Source organism: Australozyma saopauloensis, chromosome 3, assembly GCF_035610405.1.
Source record: "Australozyma saopauloensis chromosome 3, complete sequence".
Taxonomy (NCBI): domain Eukaryota; kingdom Fungi; phylum Ascomycota; class Pichiomycetes; order Serinales; family Metschnikowiaceae; genus Australozyma; species Australozyma saopauloensis.
In genome coordinates this window covers 381,203-407,957 of record NC_086133.1, presented here as the reverse complement: position 1 = coordinate 407,957, position 26,755 = coordinate 381,203, and the positions used below count along the sequence as shown (strand labels likewise).

Sequence of the window (26,755 nt, the reverse complement as noted above, 5' to 3'; positions counted from 1 at the left end):
CAGCAGTCCCATTTTGCTATCATCATTCCAAGAAAAAAAAATCATTGTCGACTTAATTGAAAAGCCCATACGTGTCAAGATTAAAGATTCTTTTCGTCACTCCCCTTGTCTATTTTAAGAATAAACGTTGGCCCCTTCATACAATCCTCTTCTGCTTTATCTACAATATATACAGTGCGGACCTTCGCTACGGCTGATTACTCACTTGAACCTGTCCTTCCAGCTCCATCCTAAACAAACGAATCTGCAAGCTTATGTCTGCACCTACAGCCGAACTCCGGCAACATCCTATGCACGTGGCTTCTTCGCCCAGTTTGGCTCTAGCACATGAGCAGAGTATAAACAGTCGATTGGCCTTGCGTCGAAGAAACAGCTCCTCAGGTCTCACAGAGCGGAAACTGGCAGAAGTGCTCTTGGAGTCTCTTACCAATAGACTGAACGATGAGTATCGGAGAATACAATTTCCTACAAAGGAGAAGAGCATGTTGTATGAGCAGAGAGTATCGTTTGACACCATAAATATTGAGTACAATGAAGACGAGTCTAGTTACGATTTTTCTGACGACGAGATGTACCTCCTGGATCCCGGTAGTCGTGTAAGGAGACTCTCTGTTGAAAGCAACCTCCGAGGACGTGAGCGTGATAGAGACTTTTTCGCAGGAAGATCTCCCAGCTCGTCTCCCACTAGAATGATGTCGCCATTGAGAGGCGTAGATATGGCCTTTTTGTTCAACAAAAACCAAATTCCATATCCGACAAGACCTATTATCACACGCAAGGGGTGCACACTCACGAGAATGCATAAGGACTTTGAGAACTTGTATTTAGGCAACCTTTTAAAGAAAGGCTTATGTCCTGTGTTACCAGGAAGAGTAATTTTGGTATACGTCAGTGGCAGAATTCATACATGGGTCTCTATTGATTGGATTCTCCGAACATTTGTTCAACACGGAGATACAGTCGTGATATGCTCATCTCTTCCTCACTCCTTAGCTGCACCCAGCACTAAGCTCTCAAGATACTCTTCTCCAGCCAAATATCCCCCAATGACCGAGAGAATGCGCCTGCGACAAAGAAACCATCCTCAATACATCAAACAGATCGCCACAGATATTATGAGGTATGCACAGTCGGTGGTCGATCCCAAGGTCATTGTCAAATTAACAGTAGAAATTGCAGAAGGAAGAACTAAGGAAGTTCTCAAGGATATGTATCGCTTGTATGAGCCAAATATTGTTTCAACAGGCTCAAAAATCAATTCTAGAAACAGCGCGCCCTTGAAGTCTTGGAACTCCTCGCGTCTTAGTGACAGACTTGTCAAAAACTTCCCCTTACCAGTCGTTGTCGTGCCTGCCCTGAACATGTCATTTTATGAGAAATGGTTGGCAGCGAAGATACTGGGTTCCACCTCTATGAGCCAAACTTCAACCTCACAACTATCCATGAACAGCATCTATACAAGCGAGTCATCTCCTCCTCCCATGATGATGCCCATAACCGATTCTGCTCGCAATATGAATACCGCATTATTCTCCAGTGATGAAGAGTCATTTTCGGATGATTCTGTGAACAGTGACATAAGTGCCAATAGCGAGTCGTCCCTAGAGTCTGCATCATCATTCCATGAAATTGCTGATTTGTATGATGATTATCAGGACGAGGTTCATAGAAAGCTAAAGACGCTTGCAGCGGCCGAGGTCAATGAGCACTACTTTTCCAACTTCATAAAAACAATCTCAGATCTGTCCTTGAGATTCTGCGAGGATCTACGGTCAGTCAACCCTGACTTCAAAGGACAAGGTGCAAAGCTCGCGCGTATTATTACGGGTTCCAACAATTTTGGTGCCATTCCCTACAAAACGAAATCATTGATTCCTCCGATTGAGCCTCAAAAGACTACTAGCAATTCGAGTCCAGGAATTTCTATTGCAGAGTTAAAGAGAAGTCTCAAATTGAATGCTGAGAAAGCTCGTCAGAATCAAGAACCAATTGGAGGAAGTACACCCCAGATTGTCATTTCTGATGAAAGCGTTGCGCCTCCACAAAACAGATCATTGAAATTTCAAGAAGGGGAGCGCAGCTCAAAACTAGCTATTACGCGCCCACTCAAGAAGTTTCTTTCCAACGAAGACTCTTATGAGACTAAGGTTAAACTTGAGCCCAGTAAGTCACACCCTGATATAAGGACTCTCAATAACGGAGATTCAGAGAAGGATGCCAGCAAAAAGAAGAAGAAAAAGAAGAAGTTCTGGAAGCTCTTCTGAGTGTCACATACATTTTTGTTCCGTTCCTATTTAAGACACAATTCGCCCCTACATCTATTGAATAGACATTGTTATAGCATTGTATTAAGATTTTTTACACTCGAATTCCGATGACGTTGCGAGCATCTCAAATGTGTTTCTGGCGTAGACCAAGCTCGTCATTTCGTTGCCACGGTATTCCTGGAGGCCCATATCGAATTCAAGGTCAGAAGCAAAATCGAGGTATTGATTTGCCATGTTAAGACTAAACCTCATAACTTGGGCTCTGAAACTAATCTTCTCAATCTCAGTTTGAAATGTCACATTTTCGATGTCGAATCCCATGAAATTTTCTAACTCGAATCCAATCTGTGTGAAATCGATCTTGGGAGAAAGAAGGTGTTGGACCTTACTGAAGTTGTCAGCGAGACGATGTAATTCTGTCAAGGCTTCCAGTAAATATTTCGAAGCTTTTCTCAGAGCCTCTAGCCATTGGCAAGCGGTACTGGAGCCTGTCTCTTTTCTGTATACTAATTGTTGTCTGCCATACTTCATCCGTGCTTTGTTCTCGACAAGCTTGTTTCTGACACGCTCTTCAGTTTCAGCCAATTGTTTCAATATATTATAGAATATTCTTTTGAGCATACCCACAATCATTTCAATTGTTTCTTCCGCCATACTTGGGGAATCCTCTTGTAGGCCGGTGAAAATCTCCGAAGCCAGGTTTAATTTCTCTCTATCCCAAAAATGTAAGCCTGCTATTTCTATAGTTGAAACCATTTTTAATTGAAAAAAAAAAGGATTCTGTCAGCGTTTTTTGGATACCCGTTCTGTTATACGGGATGATTTTGGACTATACTATGGATGATGCATAATTTGGCTATGGATGATGCATAATTTTGCTATGAATATGTGTTGAAGAGTCTCTATCAAAAACTTTCTGAAACCTAAAGAAAATTTACAAATCATAGTCTATATTTTCAGATCAATACGTGCTGGATACTCAATGTGTTATTCTCTGAAGGTTGTTTTAGAGCCTCTTATCTGACACTTGATACATCATCCTGCATTAGGATTATGTCTTAATAATTCTATACCACAAAACACAACCAAAAAGTATTGCTCATTTCATCTTTGAATACTTGAATCCGGTGGCAGTGACAAACAAAACCAGACAGTTATCGTCATATGGCCAACATTGTTACTTATTTCCGAGTATTCCCCTAATATGAATATAAACCTATCGTACTTCGCTTGTCTCTTTCTCCTAGCTTTTGGCGCTGCAAATTTCGTGAGTTTGAATGATGAGCTAATAGATAGATCTTTGAATTTGCGTGATGATCTGAGCAATGTTATGGATGTGGGTTCAGATGTTCAACAAGAAATCTTACAAGGCCAAACACAGTACCTTCGATACACCTTGAATGCCAGCGATTTTACAGGACAGAATAACACAGGTTCATATGCACATCTTTATATCAGTGGTAATATAGCACTGTGGCCCGCCAGCTATAACTTCTCTGAAAGCGATGCTCTCGACATATGTGTTGGATTACTGGACATTCTGCAAAGCAACGTAAAACCTCTCAATTGCAGCGGCTTTCTGCTTGGATTGTACGGAATTCTAGTACCTGTCAATGTAACCTCTCAAAAGGATATCTATCTCTCAGTCTCAGCTCCTAAGTCAGCCAACGTGTCTGACCTGTGGCTGTACCTTTTAAATCTTTCTCCGGATCAACTAGCGTATTCGTGGAATGGAAACTCATACTTGGATCTCCTTGATGCTGACGATAATAGTGCGCTTCTTGTTACGGGGCCGTTGATGGGCCGGCCTCTCAATTCATCGTCGCAAACGTTTTCGAATTTGAGTGCTGGGTTTCAAATCTATTTATATCCAGCTGATTACAACGGTTTAGAAGGTATGATTTTAAGTTATACTGCCATCACCAATGGCCCAGCCATATATGCTTCCTCAAACCAAACATTGGAGATGACCAATAGAGGAGGTGGATTGCATCAGCAATTCTACATTGGGGGTTTGAATGCGTCTACCTCATATGTAGTGTACCTTACCAGTTGGAACGAAGACCTTGAAGTAAAACAGGTATACCTCGGCTTTGAATTCCGAACGATGGACTCAGCGGCTTGTAGAATCATCTACAACCTAGACTTCTGTGACCAGGTTGCATACGCGGTGCCTGTTTCGTCTCGTAAGGAATACAATTCGACTGAGGCTCTAAAAGAGCTCTACGATAAGGAGGTTGAGCATCTCTACGCGAACTTCTCGAAAGCTTTACAGCAAGTGCCATGTAATGCGTCGAACGGAACGGCTTACTCTCCCTTAGTGACATGCACGGATTGTGTCAATCTGTACAAGGCATGGCTTTGTGCCGTGACCATCCCAAGATGCTCTACTTTTGACATAGGATACTACACCGATAGACCAGTGAATGAGTCAAGAAATGAATTTGTTAACGAAGTCGTTCAGCCCCCTTTGCCATATAATGAGATTCTACCATGCATTGAACTATGTCAGGACATGGTGAGGACATGCCCAGCACAACTCAAACTATCATGTCCAGTCAAGCAGGATTTCGTCATGCAATCATATGGAGTTTTCTCAAATTCTCTGGCAAATGATACCTGCAATCTAATAAGCAACCAGTATTTCAAACTCACTTGGAAAGCATGGAACACATAAGCTTAAGCATAAAAAACTCTTTGGGAAGCAATTTTGACTGATGCATTGAGCATGGTCGTACTCATAAATGACATTGTGGCATCTTGAATGACTTTTAAATACTCATAAAATGAAAAGCTGTATACGCCTAACTGAGCATTGCTTAGATTTAAAGCTAATCATCACAATTTTTGATATTCTAACGGTTCTAGTTTCTAAGGTCAAGTCCCTTCAACAACTAACAAGAATAGTCATGAAGTAGTGAAAAGCGTATTGCGCGTCCAAAAAAATATTTCGTAAATACCTAATCACTCTTGAAGAAGTATAACTCATTTTGTTTATATCTGCCACTAATAACATTTTTTTATTTTGCTAAATATATTCATCTTAAAATCTTCAAATTCGTACTATCCTCGTGGTAGTACATCTGTCAAATTTAACAATACAGAGAAGATTAGCATTGTCCTTGCATAAAGATGACACGCTATACAAAGAGATTTACCATTTTTTTTTTGAAAGTTTCGGACTTTTCATGACATATTGATCTAATTGCTCCTCGAAATGAATATTTTAATGTCGATTTATGCTGTTTCTTTGTTTTTAACTGACAAACGCGTCCAGGTTCAACTCCAGGGGTGGAGAGATTGCGTCACGTGATTATCAATATGGCAGCTACCTTTGATCTGTTCCATTATTCAATCTTAATCATCTAAAATGGCAGCCAAAGATAATCTTCCATGGTATGTAAGCAAGTAATTCATCATTGAGATACATAACTAACAGAACTAGGGTGGAAAAATATCGTCCCTCTTCGCTTGAGGAGATATACGGCCAAGAAGAAATCGTGAACACAGTACGCAAATTCGTTCACGAAGGCAAACTACCTCATCTTCTCTTTTATGGACCTCCTGGTACGGGTAAGACTTCTACCATTACGGCTTTGGCGAAGGAAATATACGGCAAAAACTACAAGAACATGGTTTTGGAGTTGAACGCGTCTGATGACAGAGGTATCGATGTGGTGAGAAACCAAATCAAAGACTTTGCCAGTACGCAGCAAATTTTCAGTCGAGGCTTCAAGTTAATTATCCTAGATGAAGCTGACGCTATGACAGCCGTGGCCCAAAACTCCCTTCGTAGAATTATCGAGAGGTACACCAAGAACACACGTTTCTGTATCCTAGCCAACTATTCGCATAAACTCAACCCAGCGTTGCTTTCAAGATGTACGCGTTTCAGATTCCAGCCAATTGCACAGGAGGCAATCCGGGAAAGAGTGAACAACGTGATCAAGAAGGAGAACTTAAGCTTGGCTCCAGATGCCGAGAACGCACTTCTTTCGCTCTGTAACGGTGACATGAGAAGGGCTCTTAATGTTTTACAAGCATGCAAAGCCGCCCTAGACAACGAGGACGACGTTATAGATACAGACATGATCTATGAGTGTATAGGAGCACCCCATCCACAAGACATCGAGGCAGTTTTAGATCTGATTCTTAAAGACGACTGGACAACATGCTTTTTAACGTTCAACAGGTATAAGACTACGAAGGGTTTGGCTTTGGTGGACTTGATTCTGGGCTTTGTGGATATTTTAGCCAAGTACGATTTGAAACCTCAAACAAGGATCGCTATTTTGAAAGGACTTGCTGACATAGAATACGGTATTTCCAAAGGTGGAAACGAAAAGATTCAAACCAGCGCTGCCATTGGTACAATCAAGGAGGCAATGGAGGGCCAGGCATAGAAATGTACACTCTAAGTGGCCTGATGGAACTTGGGGGAAATTTACTAATGAGAGACTGTGTATTCTTTGGACGCTCAAACTTCCTTATGTACTTGTTCATTGGTCTGTAGGCCGATTGTTCAAGCTGGAATTGTGAAGAGCAAAACCCATTGTCATAACGATAAAAATATGTAATTAGCAAGGTCAATTTTCTTTAGCGGGAAACTCATTGACACAATTCTCATATATTTTTTCTATTTTTTATTTTTATTTTATTGTTTGAAACATACAAATTTCCACGGCCACATCTGAAACACATATTAAGCATACCTTAAGAAACATCTGACTACACAGAAGAGCAACCAAGAGCAACCACCCACACCATGACGGACTTGTCTAGTATTGATACCGTCTCAGATATATTCCCATCATATCCTAGATCAGAATTGGCTGCTCGGTTGCTTTGCGCTAACTCTGTAGACGAGTTAATAGAAGAACTATTTGCAGAGCAACAGCCCAAGCCGGCTCACTATGATGTTGGGGTATACCGCCTCAAGGATATGTTTCCAAAAATGCCTCTTGATGTTTTGGCCGCTCGATTGCAAAAACACAATGGGGATGTGATGCTGTGCATTGATGGCTTGATGACTCCAGACGTTGCTCATCAATTGAGTGAGCTTCTTGGGATTCCATTGGAAAAACTGAGGAAAAAGTTGAATGAAATAAAGAAGAAAAAAGGAGCTAAAATCCCACTGAAATTATTATCTGGATCAAATGATGAGACTGTAGATCCATCCAATAAATTGTTGCTACAGGCTGTTGCTGAAATCATCTTCGAAGATATCGGGCTGGCATGGAACAGTGCTGAAATTGCACAGAGAAGAGCCACCCAGCAAGAGATTGAATTGAAAAGTCAAATTAAATTTGAGCCTTTGTTGCAGAGGCTCAATTACAACTTCTTGAAGCGCTCATTGAAATTCTTCAACAATGAATTGGGCAAAGTTTTGGAGGTGTCGTACATGTTTATAGAAGCTGGTTTGGAAGAGTTTCTGTTCACTTTCGATCCACGATACTCAGGAGCCAGTGCCTTGGTGCCGTTAGCAACTCCTGAGTCTTCTGTTTGGGGCAGAAATCAATCCGCGCAATCGCAGGCGATTGCAAATGCGAAGGTCCTGGGTCTGAGAATGGCTCCCCGGGCGCTTTCCACTAATCAAAGCTCCTTCTCCACGTATCTCGACCTCCACGGCTATACAGTAGCGGAGGCGATTTCTTTAGTGGAATCCACTGTGGCAGCATGGTGGGGCAGAGAGCAGGAATTGAGAGTTAAAGATGGCCGTTTAGAAAAACAGGGTGCTAAGGCCAACTTTGTCGAGTATCTTGTCATTATTACAGGCAGAGGATTGCACTCTCTTGGAGGCCCAAAAATACGCACCGCTGTGATCAAAGTGCTCAATGGTCAAAATTACATTTTCCAGGAGCAGGTTGGGCTGCTTCATGTTCAAGGAAAACGTAAGTGATCTTTTTCGTAGGCCCACCTATTTATTGACCTTATGCTGTGCATAAGTCATTTCAATTCACCAAATTAATACGCAAATACAAGAATTTTTTTAAAAAAAAAGGTATTAGATTGATCGGTAGCCGAAAAAATTACTTCTTATTTTGCTGAAAAAGAAAGTAGAAAAAGATAAAGCTGATTTCGCCCAGGATCGAACTGGGGACGTTCTGCGTGTTAAGCAGATGCCATGACCAACTAGACCACGAAACCATCTTCGAGAATTGAAAATTGGTTTATCAATAGATCACTATTTTTTAAGGACTTCCACGGTCTGTATGACCCGTATCTGACACCTGATTTTTAGAATGAGTATCAAATGCCTTTTAAAAGTCAGATTTTCTTTTTGACCACTCAAGAAGAAACACCTTGCTCATTGTAAGATATCTTCTTCCGGGTCAACTACATTAGCTCCGAAGAACCAACTAACGCCTTTAACTTTATTAATCTCTCCACTCTACAAAAACCTCGTCGGTTCTGAATCTCTGAGTGCACACCGTATCTTCCAACGCATTTGTCTGGCCAGAGCGGTAAGCTAGTAGCCCGGCGTGTGCAATCATTATACCGTTGTCTATGCAAAATCTCTCGTCGGTCGAATAAACAGAACCGTTCTTACGATCCTTGACCATAAGAGCCATCATTTCTTGAAGTCGCTCGTTGGAGCCTACACCTCCAACAATAAGGACCTGGTTACTCTCGACATGTGCCATTGCTCTTTCGGTAATTTCCACAAGCATCGAGAAGAGCGTTTCCTGCAAGGAAAAGCACAAATCCTCAGGGGTGATTTCCTCTCCGGTTTCCTTGTCTACGAGCTTCTTCTGTTGTGGTCCAAACATCTCTTTAGCAACACCATCAATGTAGCCAAGAATACCTGACATCGACAAGTCCATTCCTTTGACTGTGTACGGGAGTTGAACAAGGTGCTTACCTCTTTTCGCCATTTGTTCGATGTTGTACCCAGGAGCTGGCTCATTTGGGATTTTAAGTGTACGCGCAAACCTATCGAGACAATTTCCAATTGCGATATCGAGCGTCTCACCAAAGATTCTGTATCTCTGGTTCGAGTAGGCAATGACCTGGGTATTTCCTCCACTGACATATAACACGATGGGATTCTCGGCCCCAGTTATCTCTCTGCCCATTTCAATATGGCCAACGCAGTGATTCACACCCACCAAAGGCAATTCCCATAGTTGAGCCAAAGTTCTTGCAGCTATGACTACACTCTGCAATGGAGCGCCCATGCCTGGCCCCTGGGTGAAACAGATGCAATCCAAGTCTGCACCTGCCACGCCAGCATCGGCAAGTGCTCTTTTAATTATTCTCACCACCCAATTGCGGTGATGTCTAGCTGTATCTCTGGGAAGAAAGCCCTCTCCCGGTGGAGTGATGTATGTATCTCTGACATTAGATAGAATCAGAGCCCTATTTTCAGGTGTGAGTTCACCCAACGGATGCTTGATGACGCCAACACCGAGTTTGTTTGCAGAACCTTCAAGGCCGAGGGCCAAAAAGTGATCTTTGCCCGGCCGGACGTATTTGTCCAAGTCTATAGGAGCCATTATTGTAGGAGAGAGATGAGAATGTGGAATTGGAGATAAGGAGAGAGAATACAGGGGTTTGAACTTTTGAGACAAATTGTAATCGAAGTAATATTACACAATGGACTAAATTTAATGGCAATTTTGTTGGTGTCAAAAAATTGGACTTTGTGAGCTTTGTTCTATTAGGTTACAAATTAAATGTCATTTCTAGCCCCCATCTCTGGGTCCCACCTTGAGATTGAAAACTTTAAAGACACTAATCCGAAGTCTCGTCAGTTAAACAACAAAGGATCAAATCTCAATTTCGCTGCGATCGTTTTCGTAAATTTTCTATAATAATGAACAATCTATTGAAAGTACTTGATCTGGCAAGAATTGATCTGTAACATTCAATGCCTTCAAGCACTCTCATCACTACACTACATCCGTAACAACATAACGTTCGACAAAAGTAAACTACAAATTGTAAATTTAACGCGTTAAATCCTTCATATTATTATAAACCGAAACCCAATCCCTTAACAAGAGCACTTAGAGCACTTGCAAGAAGAGCTTTGAGTTTGACCGCACTTGCACTCAGAACAAGTGCACTGAGCACATTGACAGGTGTTACATTTGCAAGGAGAACAGGAGCAAGCCATTTTTGATTGTGTTATTGATTGATGAATTGATTGATAGATATCGAATAAAAAATTTGGAACCCGGTGGATTTGGACTTCCTTATATAGATTTACGCGATTTGTGCGGTGCGATGTTTTCGCGGCACAGGCCAGTTTGCGAGAATTGTGCGAGCCAAAGAAACGGCTCGCCTGCAGGCTGCGATGTTTTTGCGGCGTCATCATGAATACCTAATTATGATTGTGACATAGCATGAATGACGGTGCAACATGATTGGATAGTGAATTTGTTGCTCGTGATCTCTGGAATTCGGAAGATTCGAGAACCTCAGGCTCCGGTCATGAGTTTGGCAATGGAGGTGGATGTGACTCCAAACGCAGATGTGCAGGAATTTGCAACCAAACAGCGTCAGAGCAGAGGGGGCGTTTTTGATAGGGCAGGGCTATAGCCGAAGTAAGCTCAATTGATTCAAGTCAGACTTCTTGTTACATGGACCAGACTTTGCCTTTTTAAATTGGTTTGACAGGTGTGTTCCATTGTAGTGTATACGCTGTACGTCTTTTTCTATTTTTGCTGCTTGGATATTATGCATAGTGATACAACAATGAGCTTAACGGTAGCCCCACCATGACCCTTAGATAATGCCCCGGGGCAAAATTGCTAGCAGATCCAAAACTTGCAAGCACGTGTATGTAGTTGGCGACATACAGATTTCATCTCGATCATTTGGTCCAGAATTTGCGGAATTGTCAATTATTCTTCGTTGAAAGGATACCGTTATTTTCGAGTATAGGCATCATTATCTAGGTCACTCTGTCACTTGCTAGGAAGCACCACGAATTGTATTGCCCTCAATAATTAGACAAAAGTACCAATTTCGATAAAAGAAAAAACAATTAGATCCGAACACTCAAAATTTCTTCATGATTCTTGAATTTCGCATGGTTTTCGTACAATTTTTCGTGATGAATTTTCCAGAATGACCTGGCTTGGTTCTCCACACTATTTACATCCACTGTTTACATGATTGGAGACGCGAAACGTATATCTACACTTAGGCAACATTCGTCTCTTCATTTACCAGAAACTCAAAACCTTTAATTTGGTTGATCGGTTTCATTGATTCTATACATTACTTCTGTCTCCACGTCTTTGCATACTTGTGTGTTGCAGTTTCTAAATTCATTAACCAATCTACTTTTATAGCCTCATCGAGCATATCATACAATATGGACCAAGCGATCTCGACAATACAGTCGCTGTGCCATTCTATACAAAAAATGGAGTTTCTGTCACCTGGAATCTTCACAAACGCAATGATGTCCAGACCTGAACTCACAACATTAATTCGAGATGCCCTGCCTGGAGAACTGCAATTATATAAGATCACACCAAAACTGGGAAGCTCTCATACCGCAGTCCATAATGAAAATGCAACAAATCGACGCCACTCTGTCAAGCACATGGAAGAGGCCATCGTGGAATTGGGACCTGTTCGTGTCGATGGTCGTTCAACCTACAGCGCTAGAATTGGCGCCAAGACGGCAGTCGACACTCCACAGGTTCCTGTGCAAATTCCAGTTCTTTCTGAAGAGATGTCGCTGCCTACTAAACAGAATGTTGCCTCTCAATATAGTCTTCTTTCGAGAAGAGTCATAGACAGCACTGATCCAAAGGAAATATGCAACGCAATTTTTTCTTTGGATGACTCTGCGCCTCATTTAAAGGGATTGCAGCATTCTAAAGAAAAGGCGGCCCAGTTGTTGGCCGAGTACGAGCGCCTAAGTAAAGATGTGGGAAGTCTACGCTCCCAGAATCTAGATAAAGCCAGCGAAAATGACCCGATTTACGAACTACTGACGCAAGACATCAACGAACTTATAGCGAAGGAACAGCTCGAGGTAGACAGGCTTGAAAAGGAAGTAGATCGGATATGAGAGTAAACGCATCTACCCATACTAGTCCGTAGATTACCTGCAATCAGGAACAAACACTAATTAAAGTTCTGAAAATGAAACATCCCTACAAAAAGATTGTCTTATGTATAAATTAATATCTAACTAGTGGAAGATACTTAGATGGTAGACAAAATGTCAGAGTCACCAGCGTCCAAAATGGCCATGGTTCCGACTCTGAACAACTTACCGCAAACGGTACCCAACTCGTTGTTACCACCCTCGAAGTAGTAAACTTGAGTCTTGGACAACATAGCGTAGTACTCCAACTCAGACTTTCTCAAGACTGGGGTGTTACCAGCAACGACAATCAACTTAGCCTTACCGGTTCTCAAAGCCTTGACGGTGGACTTGTAACCCAAGGAGTATTTTCCGGATTTCATAACCAAACCCAACTTGGCGTTGACATTGTCAGAAGTCTTGTTCTTTGGGGCCTAGCATGTTAGTATGGAGGTTTCTGTATGATACCTTTGGCATTAGCACAAGTGAATGGCTTCAACCAGAACAAAATATACTGACCATCTCTGTGATTTATCTGTACACTCCGGTCGATGAAGAAGAAGAAGTTTGTGAAAATTCGGTGGTTGGTCTTCGCGCAGGGCCTGCGCCAGAGAGGCAAGAAAGCAGTCCTGGATGATCACGTGAGACATCCAATTTAGGTCCCCGTCTTGGGTGCGTATGTCACGTGACTGGCGGGTTTGGGACATAATTTAAAGAAAGTGAACAAGAACGGGCCATTCTGGAGGGAAATAAGTATAGGTTTTGCAATGCAAAATATCTTTACAAGCCAATGAACTAATATGCTCTGGTTTTGTAAATTTAGATCCCCTTTGAGCTCGTATTATCGCACTCTTTCCGCTAGGTCTGTCTCTCCATATATACATTAGTAGAGGGAGGTCGCACCCACCTGCATGCAGCCACCGCACCTCTCTCCATTGAAAATTTTCTCTTAATCTGAACTTTCTCTCCTTTCTCAGCTAATCAAACTGGTATGTGTCCACACTGAAAACACGCTAGAAATGAAGTCAATGAACCCTGAATTAGCATGAAACCATACGATCGATAACAGTCACCTATTATTCCACGATATCCCGGTCCATGTGCCTTCAAACCTCTCCTTAGGTTTTGCCCTTGTAGAACATCTCCAGAAGGCAAGCGAAACGGAAAGACATCCTTTTTTATATCATATCCATCTCGATTTTCATTGGTGCCGAGTCCATGCGCTGACTTTTGTCCGTTTTAGCTACAAACTAGCACAGTCCAAAGGAAAGCAAGTGACTGTGTGGCGACTTCAGTTCTTCCCTCCCCCGACCATCATCATACTAACAAACAGCACCATGAAGATTGAAATTGACTCCTTCTCCGGTTCTAAGATTTACCCAGGTAGAGGTACCTTGTTTGTCAGAGGTGACTCCAAGATCTTCAGATACCAGTCTTCCAAGTCTGCTTCTTTGTTCCACCAAAGAAAGAACCCAAGAAGAGTTGCCTGGACTGTTTTGTACAGAAGACACCACAAGAAGGGTATCTCTGAGGAGGCTACCAAGAAGAGATCTAGAAAGGCTGTCAAGCACCAAAGACCAATCTCCGGTGCTTCTTTGGAGTTCATCAAGGAGAAGAGAGCCCAAAAGCCAGCTGAGAGAAAGGCCACCAGAGAGGAGAGAATCAGAAAGGCTAAGGAGGAGGCTAAGGCCAAGAAGGCTGAGAGAAAGGCTGAGATCGCTAAGAACGGTGGTGTCGCTCCAAAGGGTTCTAAGATGGGCCAAAAGGGTGCTTTCCAAAAGGTCCAAGCTACCTCCCGTTAATCTTCTTCCCTTTCATTGTATAGCGCTTCCGAGCAATTAATGAATGCAAACTGGTAAAAAAAAATACTCAATGTAGGCTGTCCGCGTGTAAGTTTGATTGTCGATACATCATTATGTTCAAGGCTTTCTTTAGCCTATATATGAGTTCTCTTAATTGGAATTTCATAGAATATATTCACCATATAAAAACTTGTTTGAGTTGTTGTCCTTTCGGCTTAAAACAATTTCTGTCCCTCCCTTCAGTTTGAATCCAAAGTAAAATGACTCAGTACTATGACAGTAAACCAATCGTTTGTACTCGCGAGTTTCTATCACCATGATTACTCCTAAATATATCGATGGTTCATTGTTATGGTCAACTCCAGATAGTTCATATTGCTTAGACTTTCGTAGCACCATCTCTATCAATATCTTTCCAAAATCGGGGGTATCTTCTGACAATGTATCCAAATGAGTAGTGAATGCGTCACTGAGATAAGAAGCTAAATTCATTCGTGTTATGTCGTCTCCGTTTCCGGTACACATCGTTGATACCTTGATATGGTTAACGCAACTGAAGGCAATGCCAGCGCCAAGCACGCCCGCACAACTGACTCTTCCAGGAATGCGAAAAAAGGTTCCTCCTGAAGAAGACGCTAATTCGTAGCCCTCTGAATTGAAGTGCATAATTCCAACCGTATCTTGAACGTTGCACTCGTCGGTTGCCGATTCTGCTTCCAGCGTCGCTGCTTCCAAATCACTCATTTTTTTCCGCTTCCCAATAGAAAGATTGCTATTTGTCGTTTGATTCTTGCGTTTTGTTCGGGTATTATTGGGTTGATCTGCCTTGACATCTGATTCTTGTGCTTGTTGTCCGAACAAGGCCGCAATTCTTTTGTACGCTTTTCTCGTTGAGGGTCGAACCAAATCGGCCTCATCTTCAATTCCCATACCTCTAAATTTCTGTAAATCTCGATACTCCATCATAAGCGGCCTCAGGAGCCCCAACAGAGATGATATTGAGTCTTTGGCATACTCCTGATCGAGCCAATTCACAGCCTCCAACACTGTCTCTGTCGGATTGTCGTTGCTTATTTGCAATAGTGCAATTGCCTCAGTCACCTTTTCGTGCCTCACTCGGATGTAAGAGGCATCCAGCGAGCCATGTCCATTTCTATCGACATTACAACCGAACCCAGTATTGGTTAATGGATCCTTTTCCACTATAGATGCGACATCCTGTATCAGATCACATTGTAATGCTGATTTGATGAGCTTCTTATATGATGAATTGAGTTTTGGAGAGTGAAAACCTGCCCCCACATGAACTACAAGCAGATCATCAAAACCCATCTGTCATAATTGTAGAAGGAAGGAGATTTAGGAAAACAAAAAGAGTAAGAGATACAAAAAGAAATGGTCCCTAGCAGGATCGAACTGCTGATCTTGGCGTTATTAGCACCACGCCTTAACCAACTGGGCCAAGGGACCTTTGTATATACTCCGGGGAACAGCAGTTTTATATGTCATTGATTTTTTTTGCGCTGCTGCTACTAAATTTTGCAAGAACTTCAGTGATGAAATATACGAGTAAGCTTTAACTAGGTCCTTTTTACAATTTTGACGTCCTAGGTAATTGATTGGGTGTTCATTGAATCAATAAAAGCAATTTCTTTCGATTTAGGCTGCGGAGTATCATGGAATTTAGTCATTTACAATAAGACGGATAATTGGTTTAGTGAATAGTTTTAATTTCCTCCTTCTTAAGCACCCCTCTTTAGAACACACACTACGTGCTTCCTGCAACTTCTGTCAATTGTTCCATATAGGGTCAAGTGTTCAGAATTCGCGAGTCACGAATCAAAGGAAGGTTCTAACTGGTAATTTCAACAGGAGAGAGCTATTCTTTTTGAGGCAAAAAGTTTCTGTGAGTACGGAAATATAGCGACGTACGTTCCAGTCTTCTCAAGAAGCTCCGAAGTGTACATTTTCTCATAGCCTATTTTAACTTGACATGTTACAATTCGTCAAAATTGCGATTAGGTCCCCTTACACGTAGAATGTTCACACCCCTTCACTTGGGTACAAGGACTCTAAAAATGGAACAATGATGGGCTACGTCATACCTGTCAGGCCCCACACAGTGGAATGGAATCACAATCGAAACGCGAAATTACATCACCAAAATTCTCCAATTGATTCAACGAGAAAAACTTTCTGCGGCTGTGTTTTTGATTTTTGTGAAACTATAATTAAATCAACTCTGTTAATTGTTTCAGTACCACAGAGTGACTAGAGATGATCATCGGAACAACCCTAACTATATGATCTCCAGAAAACCGACTAGCAACCCAGCAAAACAGTCCTCGCTGGCGCCCAAAATTTCGACGCGGATGTGACGCCTGTCGCCCCACAAACCTCCACGCTACTCCCCTGATCAGCAATTGACACTTGTATGCGATTAGTGGACAAAATGCGACACCCTCGTTTCTGAGGCGGGAAACCAATTTCATGGGTCACAATACAAAAATAATTGAACTTTGGAAAAAGCGTCCGGTGGATGTCCTGGATATTGCAACTTCTTCCATCTTAATTTCCCAGATTACGACCTTCAGGTACAGTGTTCGTACGCTGCCAGATTAATTAATCTGTCCATCTGCAGGCCTCGCATTGATGCGGCGTTGAAACATGACATCAATGCCTAATGAGAATAGGAGAAGAGCCGCCAAGAAAGGCGAATTCGAGTGCAAAACGGCTTGAATTGAAACGTCTTTTGGTTTTCAAATCAGCCGTCTTCTAACGCCGGCGCCGCTGTTTTTTGTGCCCGCAGTTTGCGGCTCGCGTGTGCCATCTTTATTAGCACATTTAATTTAGCAACCGGCATGGTGCCGCACCGTTTAATTGCATCCACTCCGCCACTTCTATCCAGATCTTGTCACAATCTATTTATTCGGCCCTCTCGCCATCTCAGCCGCAACGACCCATAGCTCGTTTGCCCTGTTTTATATATTGCCGCCCACCTCTCCTTTGCATTTTTCACTAAGGTGGCGCTCATCTCATCTCATCTCTCATCATCTGTACAGTAACTCATCACATCGGTATAGTCACTGTTCAAGAACTCATCAAAATCTATAGCCCTACACGGAGTACAACCAGACACTTCGATATCATACCATGCGGCAGATTCTTTGGGGCCGGGGCATTCTAAATGACCTCCGATGTCGTGGACCTTACTACTGGTCCGACCTTAAAGATGCATACAACTACAGAGTGATCCCCTCGGTGGTGTTCATTTTCTTCACCAACTTGCTTCCGGCGATCGCATTCGCTCAGGATATGTTCGACAGAACCGATAATTCGTATGGTGTCAATGAAGTGCTCATGAGCTCTGCCATGGCTGGTGTGGTCTTTGGGCTCTTATCGGGACAACCCCTATGTATCGTGGGTGTGACTGGACCCATCGCCATTTTCAGTTACACGGTGTACGAAATAATGAAGCCAAGGGGAACGCCTTTCTTTCCCTTCATGTGCTGGATCTACTTGTGGGGAATGGTCATGCACTTCATCATTGCATACTTCAATTGGGTGTCGTTCATGAAGATCATCTCCAACTTCTCTTGCGAGGTATTCGGTTTTTTTATTTGTATCGTCTATTGTCACAAGGCTGGTGAGATGCTTGTTCGTCAGTTTGAAACTGACGGCGTTGCAGCTGGATTTGCCTCGGTCACAATCGCGCTTCTCATGGTCCTTTTCGGTCTTGGAGCTACGGTCTTTGGCTCCCAGCTACATTACTTTAAACCTTGGATCCGTAAGATTTTCGTTGACTATGGTGTGCCTCTCTCGGTCATCTTTTTCACGGGCTTTATCCATTTTGGCGGCTATTTGGGTGATGTGCATCTCTCTAGACTTGCTACCAGCCGCGCCTTCGAACCCACAACTAATTCGGCCGCTGTAGGTAGAGCACATGGCTGGTTCATTCATTTTTGGCCTGGAGAGAACATCTCTGTGGGTGATGTTTTCATTGCTGTGCCATTTGCTCTCCTCTTGACATTTTTGTTCTACTTTGATCATAATGTCTCATCTCTCATGTGTCAGCTGAAAGAATACCCATTAAAGAAACCCGCTGCTTTCCACTGGGACTTCATGCTTCTCGGACTCACGACTGGTATTTCTGGTATTTTGGGAATCCCAGCTCCAAATGGCTTAATTCCTCAAGCTCCTCTTCACACGGCATCTCTCGTGGTTCATGATCATAATGGCAAACCAATTTCCGTCGTTGAACAGCGTCTTACCAATACTCTTCAGGGCGTTTTTACATTTGTGTTGATGACTGGGCCATTTTTGATCATATTAGGTTTAATTCCCCAAGCAGTTTTGTGTGGTCTTTTCTTCATTATGGGTATCAATGGCTTCCATGAAGGTGCTGTGATTAACAAAATCAGATGGTTGTTTTTGGATAATGACTATATTGAAAGCGATCCCGATGCCTTGCCTATGTGGAAAGAGTTGTCGCGCATTCCGAAGCACAAGTTAAAATACTTTTACATTTATCTCACCTTACAATTCGTTGCTGGTGTTGCTGAATTCGCAATTACTTTGACTAGAGGAGCAGTCGGGTTCCCAGGTGTGTTGTTGTTCTTCATGTTTTGCGCAAAATGGCTCTGGAAGTATATAATTCCCGAGGAGGACTTGGAGTATTTAGATGGCGCAGTGGCCGAGGACTTCATCATTAAAAGTTTGGAGGTCCATCCTAGTGACGGTGAGAAGCTGCAATACGATTCCGAAGCTGACGATAAATTGTCGGCCTAAGGACATAATTTAATTCAATCCATAATTTTTTTGATATTCTGATGTTATATTTGGCGGTAGATTAGTATTGACAACTGAGTTTAACTCTGTATTATCGAGTCCTCCGTGGAGGAATCAGAAATCAAACCGGCTAGCCTTCAGCTAGGCGGTTAGCCTTCAGCTAGGCGGTTAGCCTTCAGCTAGGAACGGCTTTGGGTAAAGAATATCAAAAATGGGCATGAACGAAGAGAATTTTCAAATCATAATGAAACCCATATGAGTAGCAAATTCTATTCGTTCACAAGTCTGACGGCGCTAGGATTATATACTGAATCAAAGAACGTTGTCTGGCAATAACCACTGCTCGAAGTTGTACTTAACTCTCAATTGAATCTCAGTCGCAGTGGCATTGTAATCCTCCTTGCCATTCAAGTAACCAATTTCTAGGTTTTCACATTGTTGAACTGCTGTAACGATAGCTTTGTCCAAAGTTTCCTCCTTCACCTTCTCGTCTTCCTCTTCAATGGAATTTCTAAGACCATTGATGATAATCTCAACTCTTTTAAAGTTCAAAATCAAGTCCAAGTCGACCCAACCCTCAGTTCCCATATTCTTTCTCAAGAAAAGATCTCTTATCAAGTTCTCCAAAGAGAAGTAGTAGTCTATTTGTTGGGTCAAAGCTTGTTGAGGATTCTGTTTAGGGCTCAAAGGTGGGGGAATTTGGACAGGCATAGGGGCGTAAGGCATGCCACCCATCATAGGCTGTGGGTGATGAGGAATGAAAGTCATGGAACCTTGCATTGAGCGACTGTTGGGCCCGGTGTAACCAGGCATTGCAAGGTTTCCATTGCTACCGTTTCTTCCGTAAGAATTCGACATGGATCTGTACTGTTTGTTATTAGCCTGGAATTGCTGTGGTATCATAGGTTGATAGTACCCATTACTCTGGTGGCGATGCAAAGGCAACTGTTGTTGCTGAGAGCCCGAGGCTCTGGAACCATAGGATCCATTTTGGTACTTTTTGTAACCTTTTTGTTGATTGTAGTTAGAGGAGTTAGTGGAGCGCTGCTTAGCGTCGCCAGATTGTTGTTGTGAATGGGCCTCGGAGGAAGAATGAAGCGCATCAGACTCAGAAGCACCGTCAGTAGCAACAGTTTCTGAGTCATCTTCCTTGGATGCATCGTCCTTCTTCAATGATCCTTCAACATGAGGGCCGCCACTGGTGGACTTCTTTCTAGGAGCCTTACTCTTCCGCTTTCCCTTTTGAGAAGAGCCGTTTCCACTACTAGATGGAGCATTTCTAGGACTAGTGAAGACCACTTTGGCGGTGATTGGAATCCATTTGTTAGACTTGACGAACTTGGCAGAGTTCTTGTTAGAGTTTTGTGCGGCTTGAGGAACCTGACCTGGCGTAGGGAATTTTTGTTCATCAACCATCGATGCGCTGGACTGTGTCGCCGTGGAACCCCACACAGACTTGGCAGGAACAGGAGCCGGGGCCAAAGCCTTGCTGGGTTTCTCGGTTTTCTCGGTTTCGGTGGACCTGCTTTCCTTTTGCTCGGTTGCAGGTATGGTTTCGCTTACATCGGAGTTCTGAGACACTGGTTGTTCCGAAGACTCCTCGGGTTTTCCGGGAACTTTGGTCGATGCTGCATCGGCGTACGAGACAGACATTTTTGTAATTATTGCTTCTTTTTTTTTTTAAGATTGTGTGCTTGATGACTAAGTTGTTTGGATGAAACTCAGCGACAATTTTTCTGGGAATGGGGTTTTGCTACGAAACCAAATTGGTTCAGCAATTTTGAATGACGACGATGAATAAATTCACAGATTAAATACGTGCAGTTTGCTGACGAGAAAATTACTGGCCTTTTTCTGGGGAAGTTCAGCGGATGGAAAGTAGATGGGAATCCACGAACTTTCAAGGATTGCAGAAGATACAATGCAGCCTGCTCGAGTATATATGAAGCAGATAAATGCGAAGGTCGATCTAGATAGTTTTCGCAGCAGAAATGGGCCGGAGGGGACTATTTGGATCGGAGAGGTGTGAGTGGAAAAAAAGGCGAGGTGAGAAAAAAGTCAAAAAAGGTAGTGAGGACCTGCACCGGCCCTGGCCATAGATCGACGGGTTGAAGGACGTTGAGATGCGACAAAAGTCACATGTGCTAGTGAAAACAAAAAGTATTAATAAAAAACGGAGAGTTTCAACTCTGTGAATTTTTATTTTTGCTATTTGTTTTGCTATAATTTATGGAAATGTTTCACTTGAATGGAGTGACTCTGGTGTCACTGAAGTGTGTATGGAATTAAGCCTCAGACGATGTGAGAGTTAGGGCCAGTGACCCTAAAGCAGAACAAAACCGAAACCAGCAAGTCAGATAATGAGACGGGCAGTATTTTCTAATGCAACAACTTATCCATAATATACATTGGATTTCAAGTAATTTAATTTGTATAGTCAGTTTTGGTAGTGCACTTACATGTCGCCCCCGCTTCTACACTACTTTCAATTATAGCCACTAGCGTCTTCTTACACGACTGTCTCAACACCGCCAATCAGAGATAACAAAGATTATTTAATGATCAAACCCGTTTTGGATTTTTTCTCATTTTGGGCTCGTCAGCGCACATCAGGATCCGGATTGCAGAGCATTCTCGAGTCTCAATCTGGTTCAGAGATGAGACAACAAGAGGAAAGTGACGGTTTTGATGATCCATTTTCAACTAAAAGGTTGACGGAAGTCCACATTGGGGAATTTTATCCTAGACTCCGAGATGAAATTTTTGACATAGCGAATACTCATTTGATCGAGCTGAGAGAATGTTTGAGCCCACTTACCAATTATTCCTACAGATACGCTGCGGAGGGACTTACCGAAGATATTCTCTTTGCAGTTAATCAGCATCGGAGCAGGGAGTCCTATATGATCGATGCATTGAATCGTATGAAGAATGGCCTTTTTGCGCTGAATTACCTGAGACCAGATGAATGGCTAAAAGATGTTGATTTCTTTGAATCTAAGCTCTCCTTTATTTTGAATCAGCAAAACCGGTTTAGCTTGTGTCCGGACTTGACTGCAGAGTTGTGCAATCTGCTCATTGAAAAATTAGACTTCTGTCTTCGTGAACACCTCTCACAACTCAGATTACTCTACAAGCGTGAGTTTCTAGGCGCCTGGTGGAAGTTTTACCGTATGTATTATTATGGGTTTCCTCTATTGAGACAGACAGATCATGCTAAACACCATGTCTTTTTCTTTCTTATGGTTGGATTCTTCTACGCCCTTCACTGGTTTAACTCTCTGTGGATCGAAGAGGATCTTGTTTGTCTTTTTACAGTGGTCGCCATAGCTGATATAATCATTTATGGTCTTTTATTATCGATCTCGGATGGAAAGTTGGCATTCTACTTCTTTTCATTCCGCCCTAGTGTGAGACCATTGTACGAGCATGCGACATCATGTATCGTATGGGCAGAGAGCAACTGGCCATCTTCAAAATTTGGTTCTGAGTTTACATGGCGATTTTGGAAGAAACAAACTGATGGTTATGTTCCGCGGGCCGGACCATTTACCGATGTTGAATAAGAGGGATTTAAGTATGATTAGAAGCAGAACCTTCTGCGAAGGGTGTCAGTTTCAACTACTGTAATCACAAACGGAAAGGGTGACCGAATCATCTAAATGCGGTCTTTATCTCATGAGGTTGTGATGGGGAGCAATGGTGGCTTTAGTTGGCTCAAGAGATGTCAAAAAAAATATTAAGCTTAAGTATGAATAAAGGTACCTAACTCCGAGTTTTCATTTGATGTCGCTATTGGTTTAAGCTCAAAGAGTTCCTGTTAGTACGATCATTCATGTCGGATGATCTGTTTACTCGGTTATTACTTTGGTTAGAAAACCTGTATTAGTTGCTCTCTATAATCAACCATAGCTGGCCATACTTATAGCCAGATCTGGCCCACTGGTTAGATCTTGGCCAAGCCGATGAACTTCACCTCTGGATATACAAGGGCCATCATTGGCTCATCTAAGGCTTGTCGAAGGGCCTTTAGCACCCCGATGCTTCTGTAATGCCGTAACGTCCATATCCAGAGCTTCTCATTCAATGCCTCTTGTCCTAGCGTCGAAAAGCCATCTCGATATTCTTAACTCGGTATTCTAGTCTTAGTACCCTATGAGTTACCCAACAGTTCTCTCCATGCCGAGAATCCATGCACACTAAACTCAAGCTTCGAATTTTGTAGAATAAGAATAAACATTATATGATTCTCGTAATTTTTCAACGAACCCAATGAATGAATTGGGCCCTAGACTTGTTTAACTACAACAGAGCACGGATATTCTTGCTCATGAGATTCGATATCCTGCAGGTAAACCACCTGCACATCAATCATCCTAAATCTCTACTTGATTCACTAATGACTTGGTTCATTTACCACGTCCACTGTCCTTCTAGGTAGTGATAAAAGAAGGATTTACTGTGATTGAAAGCTCCATAATTTAAAACTTAGGACAAAAATGGTTATGTGCACCGGTTTGTCTCCATCGGAATGTTACATCCATACCTCTACTAGATTTGACAGACAGTCTGACAGTATTGAGTACAGTACCAGATCATTGTTTAGCCAAATTATAAATACAAAAATCATTAAAAAGAACCAGAGATAGGTTGATTGGAGCTCTTTAATGTATTTTAATTGTTCCCGGTTTGGTGATTGAGGGTTGTCCCAAGTTTTTTTCCGCGCACATATAAATTAATCAGGCTTTTTGTGTTGAATCAAAACATCTACCAACAATTCCTCCATCAAAACTTATCCCATCCTCGGCGGTCTTGCTGGATAGCTTTAAGTAGATACTTCATGTACTTTATGATTCTTTTTTTGTAATTTTGAGAGCATTTGGTTGAAATCCGTTGATGTTTCCGAACAGAACGGAAAACAGTACTTAAGAATGGACAAGATCGAGTAAATTCAATGTAAATGAATCTCTATAACATAAGAAAATTTTTAACTTACTGAAGTTTCGTAGTTGGTGTTCATAGCGAGCCGCCACGTCTGCATCGCCCCTTCCCTACTTTCTTTTGCAGCCACTACCGTCAAGTTAAGCCACTACAACCTTCTCTTGAGACCGACGCTACGCCACCAATAAGATTAATCAAACTCAAAATTCTACGATGAAATGGCTTGAGAGATTAGGTATCCATCGTCGTCGGCCCTCATCAGATCTCGAACTGCAGAACACCTCCGAGTCTCAATCTGGTTCAACCCTGAGCCCACAAGAAAGCCAGGAGTCTACTAATAAACCTTATTCAGCAGAACGGTTGACAGAATTTCCAATTGAAGGTTTCTATTCTAATTTACGGCGTGATTGTGGGATTATAGTGGGTCACCGTACCGAGGAGCTAAAAGCTTCAGGCTTAAATGTGGATCTCATTGAAATAGCTGTAGAAAGGCTTTTGACAGAAACTTTTGCTAGAGTCGATAAGTATCAAACCTGGGAGACGGCTATGATCAAATCAACGAATGAAATGAGAAATGGCTCAAAACCACCTTGGAGGCCAGAACCGAAGAAATGGGTAGAAGATCTTAAGCTCTTGAAAACCGATCTCAAGAAAATCTTTTGGGAGACAAATTGGTTATATGGAGTATCAGCGCTGTCTTCAGTTCCTTTTAATTCGCTCATGAAAGAATTAGACGTCTGTATTCATGGTAATCTCTCGCAACTCAGTTTGCTCTACACACGTGAGTATCAAGGTGTCTGGTGGAATTTTTACATTATGAACCATTATGGAATATCTAGAATTGTTGATATACCAAAGGTCATTGACGACCATGCTCCAGCAGCAAGCTTTGCCGCCATTTTTGTCTTCTTCTGGAAGAATACTCCAAAACAATTTGAGGAAAAGTATCGCTACAGGATACCAGTATGTTTCGGTTTAAGCGTAGTTGCATTTTTCATTTTAGTGTCTTTGGCGAATGGAAATGTGCTCTTCTATCTTTGGTCATATCACCCCGATGTGAAACCAATATACGAGGAAGCGGCATCATACTTTGAGTGGCCAGACGAAAACTGGCCATCTCCGCCATTCTGTTCGAAAATCAGGCTCCGCTTTTGGAGGAAGGGTGGATATCTTCCGCGGGTCGGACCACTTGTTGATGGTGAACACAAGGATAAGCAAGAGTAGAAGCGAAACCTTCTGCAAAGGGTTTCAGTTTCAAATACTGATATCACAGACCAATTGGGCGATCGCATCATCTTAAAGCGGATTTTATCTTTCGAGTTTTTAATGGGGAGCACTGGTGGCTTTAGTTGGCTTGAGAGAATTCGATGGATCCAGAAAAGAGAATAGAAAAAAAGTTGGTCTTAAATATGACTCAAGGTATTTATTTCATAATTATTCATGTGGTGTTGCTGATGGTAGTTTTAATCTCAAAGAGTCTGCGACACACCTAGACTAACTCAAGCGTCCAATTATGTAGAAGAAGAATGAATACTTCAATATGATTCTCCTATTTTCAGAATAAACTCAACGAATGAATTGGGCCCTTGACTTAATTAACTACAGCGAAGTACGGGTATTCTTGCACATGAGAATTGCCAAAGAGAGAAACTCAGTGGCTTGTGGGTGGAAGTTATTTTAGGAGTACGCGTATACAGCGATCTAAAGCATTGGATTGATTTTCTTTCTTTTGCAACCACATCATACAACCATCGGAGATACTCCTATGTCTCCGAAGCGCATCAAACAACACTCTGTTTCCCTACCACAGCGGTGACAAATCGTAGACTATTTCAGATTGGGATTATATGTTCCTAATTACTACTGATATTTATTTGCTTTGGTCTCAATCATTTCACTACCGTCTAGATGCTGTCAACAAACAGAGTGAACTCTACAACGAAAGACAATCCTTCTACCGTACAAAACGTAGTTTCGTATCGCGATTGAATGGCATCCAATTAACTCAGAATCACAAAATAAACATAAATTCTCGAGATGGAATTTTATTCCAGGTTTAAAACTTTACTTGTATTCTGTTTCGTGCATCTAAATTTGCAAACCCTCGGACAATGAGTCAAACTGGAACAAAACCACCAACAAGATTTCATAAAAATCAACACATGTTCAATCAATACTAAACAGTTACCCCCAGAAATCACAAGATTACCAAATTCTGATTCTTCACCGAGTATTGTCGTATCTCTCATATTTCGGCTCTCGGCTCATTACTCCACACTCCATCTCCACACATAGTAGTACCATACTTCTACACATACAACAACACCTTATGTCGATCCTCGCCAACCCTGCGTACCGACCTCTCCTTGAGATCATTCGGTCATCTCGGAATGGTATTGTATACGGAGGAAAAATCCGTTTTTCCCATGCCCTCGTGATCAATTTGTTGTACCGACTGGGTCCATTGAAGCCTCGTTTGAAGCTGGTCTTTAAGGCGACCAAAGATCACTCGCTTGTATTGGCACTGTTTGCTGTCATCTATAAATGCGCATTGAACATCTTGAAACAAGACTCTTTCATTGGTTCGAACTCTAGTGTGGTGAAGTTCATTGCTGGAGCTCTAGCTGGATGGGTGGTCTACTCACAGCACTTCAACTTGTTCAATGCGGGCATCACCCATCAGATCACATTGTACTGTTTCTCTCGAGTGTTAATAGCTTCTGGTAAGATCATACTCGATAAGTACTTGCAATGTACACAGCCAACTTTGCGGGTCAGGGGAGAGTCCGTGAAATACAGAGATCTCACGGATGTGCACGCGCAGCGGTTCAAGAATAAAATCTACGGAAAATCGTGGAAGTACTTTGCGGTACTAACATGGGCGCTAGTGATGATGATCTACGACT

At 42.3% G+C, this 26,755-nt stretch overlaps 14 protein-coding genes and 2 non-coding genes across 16 annotated transcripts; 9 read left to right on the top strand and 7 right to left on the bottom strand.

Annotated features, from left to right (window-relative positions):
• Window positions 1–254: 254 nt before the first annotated feature.
• Window positions 255–2,264, top strand: PUMCH_002351 (uncharacterized protein; the record flags this gene model as incomplete). The annotated part of the gene is made up of 1 exon (XM_063021363.1): window positions 255–2,264. One exon carries the CDS (start codon window positions 255–257, stop codon window positions 2,262–2,264), a length of 2,010 nt encoding a protein of 669 aa, XP_062877433.1.
• An 84-nt stretch (window positions 2,265–2,348) lies between these two features.
• On the bottom strand, window positions 2,349–3,023 carry PUMCH_002350 (uncharacterized protein; the record flags this gene model as incomplete). Its single annotated transcript, XM_063021362.1, has 1 exon — window positions 2,349–3,023. The coding sequence occupies one exon, from the start codon at window positions 3,021–3,023 to the stop codon at window positions 2,349–2,351; it is 675 nt and encodes a 224-aa protein (XP_062877432.1).
• A 448-nt stretch (window positions 3,024–3,471) lies between these two features.
• PUMCH_002349 (uncharacterized protein) lies at window positions 3,472–4,944 on the top strand (the record flags this gene model as incomplete). The annotated part of the gene is made up of 1 exon (XM_063021361.1): window positions 3,472–4,944. One exon carries the CDS (start codon window positions 3,472–3,474, stop codon window positions 4,942–4,944), a length of 1,473 nt encoding a protein of 490 aa, XP_062877431.1.
• Window positions 4,945–5,899: 955 nt separating this feature from the next.
• On the top strand, window positions 5,900–6,670 carry PUMCH_002348 (uncharacterized protein; the record flags this gene model as incomplete). The annotated part of the gene is made up of 1 exon (XM_063021360.1): window positions 5,900–6,670. The coding sequence occupies one exon, from the start codon at window positions 5,900–5,902 to the stop codon at window positions 6,668–6,670; it is 771 nt and encodes a 256-aa protein (XP_062877430.1).
• A 362-nt stretch (window positions 6,671–7,032) lies between these two features.
• On the top strand, window positions 7,033–8,166 carry PUMCH_002347 (uncharacterized protein; the record flags this gene model as incomplete). Its single annotated transcript, XM_063021359.1, has 1 exon — window positions 7,033–8,166. The coding sequence occupies one exon, from the start codon at window positions 7,033–7,035 to the stop codon at window positions 8,164–8,166; it is 1,134 nt and encodes a 377-aa protein (XP_062877429.1).
• Window positions 8,167–8,340: 174 nt separating this feature from the next.
• Window positions 8,341–8,414, bottom strand: PUMCH_002346. Its single transcript has one exon. It is a non-coding gene; the product is annotated as a tRNA-Val (tRNA).
• A 230-nt stretch (window positions 8,415–8,644) lies between these two features.
• On the bottom strand, window positions 8,645–9,763 carry PUMCH_002345 (uncharacterized protein; the record flags this gene model as incomplete). The annotated part of the gene is made up of 1 exon (XM_063021358.1): window positions 8,645–9,763. The coding sequence occupies one exon, from the start codon at window positions 9,761–9,763 to the stop codon at window positions 8,645–8,647; it is 1,119 nt and encodes a 372-aa protein (XP_062877428.1).
• A 1,829-nt stretch (window positions 9,764–11,592) lies between these two features.
• PUMCH_002344 (uncharacterized protein) lies at window positions 11,593–12,300 on the top strand (the record flags this gene model as incomplete). Its single annotated transcript, XM_063021357.1, has 1 exon — window positions 11,593–12,300. The coding sequence occupies one exon, from the start codon at window positions 11,593–11,595 to the stop codon at window positions 12,298–12,300; it is 708 nt and encodes a 235-aa protein (XP_062877427.1).
• A 137-nt stretch (window positions 12,301–12,437) lies between these two features.
• Window positions 12,438–12,840, bottom strand: PUMCH_002343 (uncharacterized protein; the record flags this gene model as incomplete). Its single annotated transcript, XM_063021356.1, has 2 exons — window positions 12,438–12,752; window positions 12,838–12,840. The coding sequence occupies 2 exons, from the start codon at window positions 12,838–12,840 to the stop codon at window positions 12,438–12,440; spliced, it is 318 nt and encodes a 105-aa protein (XP_062877426.1).
• Window positions 12,841–13,655: 815 nt separating this feature from the next.
• Window positions 13,656–14,120, top strand: PUMCH_002342 (uncharacterized protein; the record flags this gene model as incomplete). The annotated part of the gene is made up of 1 exon (XM_063021355.1): window positions 13,656–14,120. The coding sequence occupies one exon, from the start codon at window positions 13,656–13,658 to the stop codon at window positions 14,118–14,120; it is 465 nt and encodes a 154-aa protein (XP_062877425.1).
• A 162-nt stretch (window positions 14,121–14,282) lies between these two features.
• PUMCH_002341 (uncharacterized protein) lies at window positions 14,283–15,452 on the bottom strand (the record flags this gene model as incomplete). Its single annotated transcript, XM_063021354.1, has 1 exon — window positions 14,283–15,452. One exon carries the CDS (start codon window positions 15,450–15,452, stop codon window positions 14,283–14,285), a length of 1,170 nt encoding a protein of 389 aa, XP_062877424.1.
• A 64-nt stretch (window positions 15,453–15,516) lies between these two features.
• PUMCH_002340 lies at window positions 15,517–15,590 on the bottom strand. The gene has a single exon. It is a non-coding gene; the product is annotated as a tRNA-Ile (tRNA).
• A 1,683-nt stretch (window positions 15,591–17,273) lies between these two features.
• PUMCH_002339 (uncharacterized protein) lies at window positions 17,274–18,908 on the top strand (the record flags this gene model as incomplete). Its single annotated transcript, XM_063021353.1, has 1 exon — window positions 17,274–18,908. The coding sequence occupies one exon, from the start codon at window positions 17,274–17,276 to the stop codon at window positions 18,906–18,908; it is 1,635 nt and encodes a 544-aa protein (XP_062877423.1).
• A 312-nt stretch (window positions 18,909–19,220) lies between these two features.
• Window positions 19,221–20,561, bottom strand: PUMCH_002338 (uncharacterized protein; the record flags this gene model as incomplete). Its single annotated transcript, XM_063021352.1, has 1 exon — window positions 19,221–20,561. The coding sequence occupies one exon, from the start codon at window positions 20,559–20,561 to the stop codon at window positions 19,221–19,223; it is 1,341 nt and encodes a 446-aa protein (XP_062877422.1).
• A 905-nt stretch (window positions 20,562–21,466) lies between these two features.
• Window positions 21,467–22,474, top strand: PUMCH_002337 (uncharacterized protein; the record flags this gene model as incomplete). Its single annotated transcript, XM_063021351.1, has 1 exon — window positions 21,467–22,474. One exon carries the CDS (start codon window positions 21,467–21,469, stop codon window positions 22,472–22,474), a length of 1,008 nt encoding a protein of 335 aa, XP_062877421.1.
• A 1,588-nt stretch (window positions 22,475–24,062) lies between these two features.
• On the top strand, window positions 24,063–25,073 carry PUMCH_002336 (uncharacterized protein; the record flags this gene model as incomplete). Its single annotated transcript, XM_063021350.1, has 1 exon — window positions 24,063–25,073. The coding sequence occupies one exon, from the start codon at window positions 24,063–24,065 to the stop codon at window positions 25,071–25,073; it is 1,011 nt and encodes a 336-aa protein (XP_062877420.1).
• Window positions 25,074–26,755: the final 1,682 nt, after the last annotated feature.